The following is a 12524-nucleotide window of genomic DNA, read 5'->3' as shown; positions in this document are numbered from 1 at the left end:
GGGGGTTGGAGAAGGAGCAAAGTAAGAGGGGAAGGCAACCTAGATCACAGGGGAGGTAAAGGCAGCACAGGGCGGGCCGGGAGAAAATAGGAGCAGGCCGCCAAAGAAAGAAGAATGGGAGTAAGGCAGAGGGGCAGGCAGGTGGAATATCACACTCTGCCAAGCCACTTGACCCATCAATACCACTTCTTGGACAAGGATGCAAGGCTACATAATCCAACATCCTCAGGATTGCCAGCACCATTTCTGATCCCAGCTGCTTTGCTCTGGTGGAAAACTCAGCTTAGCAGGTCAGAAAACCATCGAGCACCTTATATACATAACAGGACCATACAATACTTTACTACAAACCACTCCAATGAGGTCTCCACGGCCATATTCTCCGGCCAGCTCTTTCTTCTTATCATCCCTCATGATGACTGATCGGAGTCGGCCATTCAATACAATAAACGTGCAGTCTGATCTGTCCCCCTGCCTGTGAAAGAACCGCAGGTCACAAAAGCACCATTAGTTTATTGCTGTCATCTGGCTATTGAGGTATTTGCTGGGCCTGTGGATCCAGCTAATGCAGGATGGTGTGTACTCTGAATGCTGAGGATAATCCAAATGTCGATTGAGCCTCCAGTGCTGTTTTATTCCATTTGTTCAGTTCAAACTACTGGATAATTCTTTTCTTTTAAGCAAAGAAAACAATTTTGAATTATCAGTAGACTATATTTATATAAAGACACAGTGAACGTTTTTCTATCAAAATACAAGTTACAGCATGGATGCTGATCCTCTCCTCCAGCCCACCCAACCACCAGTGGATCTATCAGTAGCGCTCAAGTGTCAGACTGTTGGTAGCACCAACTTGCCAGCTCATTTTCCTCGAGTGTGTCAGTGCAGTCAAAGCTTTCTAACACTATTCGTTAGAGCACTGCAAACACTGAGATTTGTTATTAAGTTAATTTTTGGATGGAGCACACCATTAACCATCCTTCAGGTGTCAGCCTTGGCTCAGTGTGTAGCACTCTCACCTCTGAGTCAGAAGGTTGTGGGTTCAAAAATCCCACTCCAGAGACTTGAGCACATAATCGAGGCTGACACTCCAGTGTAGTACTGAGGGAGTGCTGCACCGTTGGAGGTGCCGTCTTTCAGATGAGACATTAAACCGAGGTCCGGTCTGCCCTCACAGATGGACGCAAAAGATCATATGCCACAATTTCCAAGACAAGCAGGGTGTCCTGGCCAATATTTATCCCTCAACCATCACTAAAACAGATTATCTGGTCATTATCTCATTGCTGTTTGTGGGACCTTGCTGTGCGCAAATTGTCTGCTGCATTTCCCTACATTGCAACAGTGACTACACTTCAAAAGTACTTCATTGGCTTCAAAGCCTTTTAGGACATCCTACAGTTGTGAAAGGTGCTATATAAATGCAAGTTCTTTTTTCTTTTGTAAAAGTCTGTTTCACACTCCATGTAGGAAAACTTTTCCTCTTTCTCTCTTGGCTTCCTAAACTTCTGGTGTTAATTATCTGGTCACTTTTACATTTATTGCAGTCATGCAGTATTTTGAAGAGTCTGTTCATGCTGTCCCATCCCCGATCTTTTCGCCCGATGGAACAAGACCATTTCCTTCAGCCACATTTACGTAACTTGGTGCATTGAACACTCCCCCTTCTCATTCTCTGAACCCTAGCACATTGTAACGAAGAGGCAGCCAAATTTGTCACATTATACCCAAAGGTGAGCTTCATGGTGTGCTTCTCTGACACCAACGTATATGAACACCCCACATCAGGGTGCATTTCAGGACCCCATGCCCTGCCCTAAGGTGTATTTTAGGGGACCCAAGGCCTTGACCCGGGTGTATTTGATCATTGTGATAAAACTGTACCACTCACTTCCTCATTTATAGTGTCAATATGTTCTATTTTTTCCATCTTATAATCTCTTCTCATGGCCTTCCTCCAGGTGCACTCTCTCTCTATGAAAGGACCTGATACTCCATAAAATACAGGCTCTTTATACTGCAGCTCAAGTAACAATTCCATACAAATAAATCATTGGTTGCACATGGCCCTTGAAAAAGAAGCTATTTGCACCATGCCCACCGTTATTCTTTTTTTTTTTGCTCCCTTCCCATCTCCTGCGAGCACTGGCTCCTTGCTGGGGTATGGATCCGCATGCCAGACTGCCCTGTAGTACCTCACCCAAGCGGTCTTCCTGCACGTGTCACAGCCAAGGCAGTGTGTACTGGCAGGCGAGTGGAGTGCGCATGTGTGAGTTGGGAGAGGGAAGACATGATATGACAACCAAGCCGGATCCTGCTCTCCCTCAACTTTCACACATTGACTTCCCCATCAGAGGTCACTGGACACCGATTTCGAGCTAGAACCCCAGCTGATTTCTCCTCTCTCTCACCACCCCCCCCCCCCCCCCAGAGCAGGGAGGCCATGAGGCCCAACTGCTTTGCCCCCTTCGCTGCACTGGCTGAGATTAGCTAATTCAGCCTAGAGCGGGGATTGAATCTCGGACCATCTTGTAAGGCTCAATCCCATATCGCACGGAGCATTTTCCCAATGAACCACCAGCATCGTGTGTATAAATATCCACATTGACCATCCTACCTGTACACAGCTCGCCCGGCTTCTACTGCCATCCAGTCTAAGGCAAAGTCGATCTGTCGCACGAATGGAGACATTCTCCTCACCACAGTGTGAGCCACGGTCAGCACCACATTCGGCTTCTCCCTCATTATCCTTTAAAAATGAAGCAATACAGCACACGTTCACTCTCTGCAACCTCAATGAAATCCAGTTACATGCAACAGCTCTGGCCACTGTGGTCTCTCATGAACCATACCTGTGAAAAACAGGAGTAACCAAACCATTAACAGTTTGGTTCAGTTGGCAGCACTCTTACCTTTGAGTTGGAAGGTTCTGAGTTCAAACCTCATTCCAGAACTTGTGGCCATAATCTAGGCTGATCTTGGTAAGTGTCAAGGATCATTAAAACTTCAGATATAGGGACCTCTGGACTTTGTGGGTCAAACATGCTGCCACAGGCCTCAGCTATTTACAATCTATATTAATGACTTAGATGAAGGGACCAAGTGTAATGTATCCAAGTTTGCTGACGATACAAAGCCAGATGGGAAAGTAAGCATTGAGGAGGACACAGAGTCTGCAAAGGGATACAGACAGGTTAAGTGAGTGGGCAAGAAGGTGGCAGATGGATGGAGTATAATGTGGGGAAATGTGAGGTTATTCACTTTGGTAGGAAGAATAGAAAAGCAGAATATTTTTTAAATGGTGACAAACTATTAAATGTTGGTGTTCAGAGAGATTTGGGTGTCCTTGTACATGAAACACAAAAAGTTAGCATGCAGATACAGCAAGCAATTAGGAAAGCAAATGGAATGTTAGCCTTTACTGCAAGGAGGTTGGAGTACAAGAGTAAGGAAGTCTTACTACAATTGTACAGGGCTTTGGTGAGACCTCACCTGAAGTACTGTGTACAGTTTTGGTCTCATCTAAAGAAGGATATACTTGCCTTAGAGGCGGTGCAGCGAAGGTTCGCTAGATTGATTCCTGGGATGAGGGGGTTGTCCTATGAAGAGAGGTTGAGTAGAATGGACCTATACTCTCTGGAAATTAGAAGAATGAGAGGTGATCTAATTGAATCATAGAAGATTCTGAGGGGCTTGACAGGGTAGATGCTGAGAGGGTGTTTCCCATGATCTGATTGAATGGCGGAGCAGTCTCGAGGGGCCATGTGGCCTACTCCTGCTCCTATTTCTTATGTTCATAAACAAAATTTAGCATCATGGAGGAATAGATACTCCGTAAACTGAATCCTCTGGGTATCCCCAGTCGAATTTTCCAGTGCTGGGTGTGGAAGATAGCCAGTAGGGCTGTAAAAGATCGTTCCATTTGTGGGAAGAGCATAAAAGCGGTGGGAGGTCCTACTTGCGTGACACCACCTTGGAGATGCCTTGGTTCTCCAGGGCAATCCTGTCTGGGAGGACAAGGGTTTCTTATTTCGTAATGAAGCGCAGCTATTTGTTTAGAAAGGTAAATCTTATTCTCTTCTGATCTTGGGTCATGTGTCACATAAAAGTACCTGATTTGTGCTCGAATCCCGAGCGGCCTGTGTTTCTGTTAGTTGCCGATCATTTGTTTCCTCCTGCTCTGCTTCCTTTTTGCGTTGTTTTACATCCTAACCTAAATCATGATGACATTCTCTGTGGCCTTGGTCCTTGATCCCTCTGCAGCCTTCGATACAGTCGACCACACCATCTTCCTCCAAAGCCTTTCCGCTGTGGTCCAGCTCTATGAGACTGCCCTCGCTTGGCTCCACTTTTACCCAACCAATTGTAGCCAGAGCATCCCCAGAACTCCCCATCTAAACTCTGACAACTCTCTATCTTCCTCTTTAAAACCCACCTCTTTGACCAAGCTTTTTGTCTCCTAATCTCGCCTTATTTGGTTTGATGTCCATTTTCTTCACATCTCTGTGAAGCACTTTGGGGACATTTTTCTAAGTTAAAGGCACTATTTATATGCAAGTAGTTATTGACATTTCAGTGCAGTTCTGAGGAAGTACTGCATTCAGACATGAGCATCCTTTGGATAAGATATTAAACTAAAACCCTGTTTGCCTATTCAGGTAGGCATTGAAGATGGCATGGCACTATTTGAAGATGATCAGGGCAATTATGGCCTTTGTTTCTTTATACTTTTAAGACAGACACAAAAACAATGTGTGCCGGACCGGCAGTGCACGAACAATACATGGTTTTTATAATATTACTAGCAGATCGCTCATGCTGTTTGATAATAATGAGTATTATGCTATGTAATGCACTCTGGGTTATTAATAGGGACACTAACCTATGGTGACCAAATCAGTCACATTCCGCTTTGTCACATCAACATAATGTAACAAGAAGTGTGACAGATATAGGAAGTGCATTATACGCTTGACTTTTAGTATATTAAAAGTGAATCTACCATGGTTTTGCTCACGGTTACTCAGGGGAAATGATATGTCCTTTAGCTGTGCTTGTAACAGGCTGAGAACACTCACAGTTTCACCTCTGGAGCAAGTATAGCAAGTTAGAGGTTGTAGCACCACCTCTGGTGGAAGAAAGAATAATAGTCATTACCATTAGAATGTAACCATTGACTTCAATGGACTGGGGGCAAGACAGCGTTACCAACTCAAAGATCTTAACATATTGCTACTGGATCTCCCATGGTGCTGCATATGGTAAATCAGGGAACATGGATCCTGTCTCTGTTGTTTCTCCATTGCTGTTTCTCTCTGTCTCTCCTTTTATACTTCCCTCTCTCTATCTTTTGCTTTTCCTCAAAATAACTTTGAAAGATAGCTGAGCAGAAATTGCTAAAAACAAAAGAAAAATATTCCAGCAGTTCAGATGACTGAACATTTCTGGGGAAATTGGGTACAGTGCATTTGCTCAGACTGCAGAATCTGCATTCAGCTAACAATCACAGCTCAGGGCAAAAAATATCAATTCCAGGTCTAGGCTTTTGGTCAGAGGCTGAGGCCTTGAGGTAAAAAATGTAATCAAGGCATGAAAAGACACAAAAAGCAATTCAGTGGATAAATCTAATCCTGTTATTGCGAAATATGCTTTTCAAAAAATTTTATTTAAAGTTTATTTTAGATATTATAAATTTCAGTTACTGACAACAAAATGGCATCTTGTGGGGATAAGATAATACAGCATCATGTCATAGTGTGACAGCCAATTGAAAAATAAATATAGGAAATCCTATTAGAGCGCCATCTACTGGTGTCACAGGGAAACATAGGTAAATGTGGACACCTTAACATGGGGATCCTCATACAAAATGAATATTTAGCAGTTGTCAATGGAATGTATAACAATATATGAATTTTAATAATTTACATGTTGGTCTCTCATTGTGTTACATAGAGTCTACAGCACAGAAATAGGCCATTCGGCCCAACTTGTCTATGCTGGTGTTTATGCTCCACACGAGCCTTCTTCCACCCCTCTTCATCTAACCCTATCAGCATAGCCTTCTATTCCTTCCTCCCTCATGTATCTATGCTATTTGCCTCAACTACTCCTTGTGGTAGCACGTTCTACATTCTTACCACTCAGGGTGAAGAAGTTTCTCCTGAATTCCCCATTGGATTTATTGGTGACTATCTTATATTTATGATCTCTAGTTTTGGACTCTCCCAAAGTGGAAATATTTTCTCTCTGTCTACCCTTTCATTATCTTAAAGACCTCTATCAGGTCACCCTTCAGCCTTCTCTTTTCTAGATAAGAGTCCCAGCCTGCTCCACCTTTCCTGATAAGTATATTCTCTCAGTTCTGGTATCATCCTTGTGAATCTTTATTGCACCTTCTCCAATGCCTCTATATCCTGTTTATAATATGGAGACCAGAGCTGTTCACAGTGTTCCAAGTGTGGTCTAACCAAGGTTCTATACAAGTAACATAACTTCTCTGCCTTCCAATTCTATCCCTCTAGAAATGAACCCCAGTGCTTGGTTTGCTTTTTTTAAAATGGCCTTTATTAACCTGGGTCACTACTTCTAGTGATTTGTGTATCTGTACCCCTAGATCCCTTTGCTCCCTTAGACTTATTATCCAAGCAGTATGTGGCCTCCTTATTCTTCCTACCAAAATGCACTGCCTCACACTTACCTATATTGAAATTCATTTGGCACTTACACACCCATTCTGCAAGTTTATTGATGTCTTCCTGTATTTTGTCGCATTCTTTCTTTATATTAACTACACCTCCCGATTTGGTATTGTCCACAAATTTTGAAATTGTACTTCCGATTCCCGAGTCCAAATCATTAATGTAAATTGTGAACAACAGTGGTCCCAGCACCGATCCACTTCCCACCTTTTGCCAGTCTCAGTAGCTACCTTTAACCCCTACTCTCTTCTCTGTTTTGTAGCCAGCTTGCTATCCATTCTACTTCATGTCCCTTGACTCCACAAGCTCTGACCTTAGTCATGACTCCTTAGCGTTGCACACAGGAAGTCAAGAAAGAGTATAGTCTTCAAGTGAAGCACGGTTAGAAGGAGGGGATAATTGGACCAGGACACGTAGATGAATTCAGTCCTCATTTTAAAGTCATACATTCTGTCCTTATTTTTATATTTCCATTATAAATTCCTGTTTACATTTATAATGGGAACTATCTATGTAAACTTGTCACACTGTAATTACACCCTTCTGCCAGTGGTGGCAATGCAGACTCTCCTCTCCTATTATTTTCAACCTAGTCGCACTTTCACTATGGGTCTTGACCCTCCACCTGGGTTCCCGAATTATAAAATCCCTACAACAGCACGAGTTTAAGAGCGGTCCTGATGTTGACGCTCCCTCTGTAAAGGGAGAAAATTGAACTCTCACTCAGGCTCCATCTCTGATTTTTGTTCTTGTGAAGCCTCCCGAATCACTAGATAAAGAAAACTCAACAAAGACTTCAATCCTTTCCAATTTAAGTCAACAGCACAAATACGAAGTTGAGAAGCCTGCGACACTCACTCATAGAAGTGGCATTTGGAGATGCACAGGAAGGTACAGTCCCTCTGGGCCTTGATGCTGAAGATAAGCGGCTCACCGGTCAGCACAGCCAGCTGCCCCACAATCTCTCCTGGATGAGCGACAAACAGACAGTTCTCCTCTTCCCTGTCAATCATCCGCTGGTAAACATGCAGCAGCCCTGAGAGCACAAAGTGAATGCTGACATCCTGAGAAGGAAGCAAAGTGCAGTCAGTGAACCCTTCCTCTAGACAAAATGTCATTCCCTTTTCACTAAAAAAACGATCAATCTCCTGTACGGCCCCCCTCTGTACCAACCACCATTCCCATGCTTCGAATGTCAGCTTTTCAAACAAGCGAGAGGTGCAAGAGCAGAGCCCTGGTGCTCATTGATGGACCAACCCTCTTGTGCCACCAAGAAACCCTATAAAAGTACATTCAGATCATCACCGCCAATTACTAGTCTGCAAAATACCAACAGCTAGGCATGCATTACACAATATGTAAGAGAGAGCAAGCAGGCAACAATCCTAACAGAACATTGCGAACCTTGAGATTGAACCTCAAAGCTAGAGGTGGTGCATGGAGTGGAAATGTGTTGTAGAGCATCTTTTGGACTCCAGAGTTAGCGTGGGTTGAGCGAGGCAAGCAGTTCACATCTGAGTTAGCAGATTATCGACTGGTCTTAAAGGACGTGCCTGATTTGAAAGTCTTTGAACAGTTTGAGTGGAACAAGAGGGAAATTTGTCAACTTACAGCTGGAAAGTCATAATCTGGCCTTTCTGAAGGATCGGAGCTAAGCTGATGGCCTTTTCTTGCCCAGGTGTCATAAATCCACTTGTAGCAACTGCTTCCAACAGTTCCACACTTTGCCAAATTGGGAAGAAAGGAGATAGACCCAACATGATCTTCAGTGAGATGTAGGTCTCTGCACAAGCTGACAGCCTTAGCACGACCACATGGTTCTTTCAGGGGCCTCCTCTGCATGTCCATTAAGGGCAAATTATGTAGGGGACAGGCCACAAGGCACCATCTTCCTTCTTCAGCCATGAGTTTTGTGACAAGACCATAGCTCCAGAGCTGGAAGCTCAGTAGATTTGAGCTTTTACTTTAGTAAATTAACAAGATGTTTCAGTGATCACTTGCCCACAAAGAAAATTTGAGATGTGCTTATCTATGTTCCAGAATTGCTACACCAGTACTTTGACAGGCAGAGCAGAACGAGCTGCCTGTTTAACTATGTTGAGTTTACTCTGCCCAAGAACGAATTAGGCAGGTTGACAATTTCAGATTTACCCATTCTTGATTACGCACAGTCCCCACCATCTCACTGAAGATATACAAAAAACCAAGAACAACTTGCATTTATATAGCGGCTTTAATGTAGTAAAACGGCCCGAGGCGCTTCACAGGAGCGTAATCAGACAAAAACTGATACCAAGCCAAAGGAGGAGACATTAGGACAGGTGACCAAAAGCTTGGTCAAAGAGGTAGGTTTTAAGGTGGGTCTTAAAGGAGGAGAGAAAGAGAATTCCATAGCTTAGGGCCTAGACAGCTGAAGGCAAGGATGCCAATGATGGGGCGAAGGAAATCAGGTCCATACGTAAAACCAAACTCCTCCTCGATGTGCTGGCTAAGAGCTGGAGCTAAGAACTGATTGGAGATTTCTTGGGACACTTTATTTGACAAATGGAAATCCACCATTACCCCAAAGAGAAATCCTAAAGCTTTTTGTGCGAATGACTGCTTCTGTTCACACATTTCTACAAGACAAGCTTTACTGCCCAGTATCAATGATACCAACGGGCGTACTATTCTTTGCAAATCTAAAATAGGGGAATTTACTATCCCAGACTGGGTTTCTGGTAGTTGCTACTCAATGCGCTGTCAAACGTTAGCCAGGTCACCCACCCATCTCTCACGTGCGGCCTGGTTCTGCTGCTATTGAGCACACGTTCAAACTCAACGTACTCTCAGGACAATCGGCAAATGTATCTCCTCCATGTATCGGCAGATGGAGACAATACTGCTGAAGGTCATTTTATGCTTCCTATGGCAATTATATACATCCAATTAATTTTTGTCTTTTTATATATTTCTTACTGTAGACTTGCAATTTGAGAGTTACAAGATATAAATTTGTAAATGAGTTGAAATGAAAAAAGTATATAAATTTTTTAATAGGTTTTATTATTTCAATAACTGTGTGCATGTGTGAAATATATTTGCATGATTTAATAAATTGGCTTACATATGTTTGAGCAATAACCTGGCTCTCCAATCACTCAGTAGTTACTTTTATACTGCTGTAGTGTCACGTCAGACACCGCTAACAACAACCTAAACTTGCTGGAGTCACAGCAAGAATTTGTTGGTGGCCAAAAAGACCCTGTAAAAATTGTATCTTCACAGAGGAGAGAGAGAGAGAGCGAGAGAGAGAGAGAGAGAGAGCGCAGTGAGAGGAACAAGCCTCTCTGAACAGTTTCATAACATATTTATAAACTGTATCATGCCTTTTACCCCAGGACTAACTTTGATTCCAGCCCAGAGTCCCTTCCATCTGACAGCTATAAGGATCTTATTGTACAGTGAGTTTGGACAGTCATACCAGTCCTTAATGGGCATGAATCCACAAAACAGACTACCCCTTCTCTGCCAAGAGAAAAGACGATCTCATTCAAAGAGACTATCGAATGACTGGTGTGGGAAATAAAAAAGCCGAGCAGAAAATGCTAAATTTCCCAAGTTGGGACTGAGGCACGTTATTGAGGCAGTGTAGAGGGAGCTCCACTCTGCATCTCACCTGGTATATGGGACCTGGAAATGCACAATAGGACAGTATGGAGGGAGCTTCACTCTGCATCTAACCTGTGATGGGGATACTTAATTTGACATCAAGTACTTGAAATGTGATTGTGCTTCATACCTCAACTTGAGGATCACAAAATTAAAAATAAAAAAACTTTCTCTTCACAATTTAAAGGGATGCACAATGCCCCAGCGAGCACATTTCTCTTGAATAATTGACACCATCCTTCTAGCTAGAGTCGTAAGTAAGCCTGAGCATGTTGCTCTGCACTTCATGTGTGGTGCTGTGTTACTGCAATAAAGAGATTTTCAACAGCAGCCACACAAACTGTCATTTACACTAGTGACCTCTGAATTTATAAACACATTAAGTGGGTTTAAAAGTCATTATGAATTTCAAATCCAGCAAAATATAAACCAAACCGCATCCCAGTTCATACACCTGCTTCTATTCATGAAAGGCATTTTAAATAATGATGTTTGATTGCAGTGTAATCACTGTTCCAGTCACACATTACTGCAATGCTGAAGCCAGCTGCCCTTTCTAGCCACCAGCGAGTATTGTACCTGTCCAGTCTTGGACCCCACCATCAGGTTTTTGAGACGGTTATCTGGAAATTTCAAGAATAAATAAATCCAAGTCAATTTTCCCTCTTACTGCTGTGTCTTATCTGGAAGGGTTTGTCAATTAATTTTCATGACTAAAGAGGCAAACATCAGAACTCAACCATGATCCAGTCTTGGACTGGGTGAAAGATGTCTCCCCACTACCCATCTACTTCAATAACAATGATTGGCTAACTCTGTCAAAGAGCCGGCACCGACACGATGGGCTGAATGGCCTCCTCCTGTGCTGTATGATTCTATGATACTGTGTCGTAGTGTTCAGCTTGTGCAAAATATTGGCGTGTCAGCAGTTTCTACTGTTAAAAAGTCCCTGGCAGCCAGAGGGAGCAGGTTGGTTTACCCACACAGAGCAACATCAACACAAAACAATCCTGTCTTCAAGCAAACGTACTGTGTTATTACAGATCACGGTACGACAGTCTGCTCAACAACACTCAAGAAGCTCAACACCATCTAGGACAGAAAAACTTGATCGGTATCCCTGCCACTGGGCTCAATATCCACCCGCTCCATCGCTGGGGCACTGTGGCCGCACTCTAAAATCTACAGGATGCACTGCCGCAATTCACAAAGCTTACTTCAATAGCATCTCACTCCCCTGTGACCTCTGCCATTGAGAAGGAGAAGAGCAGCAACGTCCTGGGAACACCATCACCTGCTACACCCCATCCTGACATATATTATCGCTGGTCAGTATCCTGGAATTCCCTACCTCACACACTGTGGGTGCACCATCACCACAAGGAATGCAGTGGTTTCCAAAAGTCCCACCATCACTAGGGATGGGCAATAAATGTGGCCTTGCCAGCACTACCTGCATGCCAAGAGTCAAATTGGGGATGACTGTATTTGCCTATCCTGCAATTAAATCAAACCTCTTGTATGTGTAGCTGAAGGGCTCATACTGAAAGAAGGAGAAGGCAGTGCTCTTACCTGGTCACCTTGCTTTGCCACAACCATTCCAGCTTTAACCTGTTGAAGAGTCACTCTACCATCCAGCAGTGAGGGGTCCTAGGAAACAGACAGAAGAGAAAAAAAAGCAGAGGTAAGGATAATCCATTACTGCTCTGACAATTTGCTTAACCTTATCTTCCTGCCGTTCCAATTTCAAAATCTTCTCCGTCACTCTGTGAAAAGGACATCTGATTAAAACCCATTTCACGTAAGTTACTGGCTGTGCTCATGGCATCTAAATATAAAGTCTTAAGTGGCATGTTTGGCCCATATTCCAACTTTACATCCATTAATTTTACCTCAAGGGCAGGCAAAGGAGTTCTGGGCTGTTGAAACTCACACCAAATATTTAAAAGCAGTTTATATTTCAGCTTGGAAAAAAAAAATCACATTTTTCTTAAAAGACAAAGCACTGCTGTATGATCGGTGTAGGTTCGGACTCCATTAAAGACAGACCGCCTTAAATGAGTAGTGACCCCAACATGCAAACGCATAATGGCGGTAACCAGCACTCCGCTAACCTGACTCAGGGATGGAGACATCCAAATGATTGCTGAGCCTGAGGGCTGGGGAGGAGTG

At 43.4% G+C, this 12524-nt stretch overlaps 1 protein-coding gene across 2 annotated transcripts in view; it reads right to left on the bottom strand.

Moving 5' to 3' along the window:
- pnpla7b (patatin-like phospholipase domain containing 7b) overlaps positions 1–12524 on the bottom strand; it is a 293395-nt gene that overhangs the window by 175167 nt on the left and 105704 nt on the right. For both annotated transcript variants that reach the window (XM_067969546.1, XM_067969547.1), the window contains exons 16-19: positions 11925–12002; positions 7560–7765; positions 2618–2749; positions 352–475 (exon numbers count right to left, since the gene is read on the bottom strand). In XM_067969546.1, coding sequence (XP_067825647.1) covers positions 352–475; positions 2618–2749; positions 7560–7765; positions 11925–12002 — 540 coding nt within the window. The remainder of the gene's footprint in view (positions 1–351; positions 476–2617; positions 2750–7559; positions 7766–11924; positions 12003–12524) is intronic.

Source organism: Heptranchias perlo, chromosome 31, assembly GCF_035084215.1.
Source record: "Heptranchias perlo isolate sHepPer1 chromosome 31, sHepPer1.hap1, whole genome shotgun sequence".
NCBI lineage: Eukaryota > Metazoa > Chordata > Chondrichthyes > Hexanchiformes > Hexanchidae > Heptranchias > Heptranchias perlo.
This window is presented reverse-complemented; position numbering and strand designations above follow the sequence as displayed.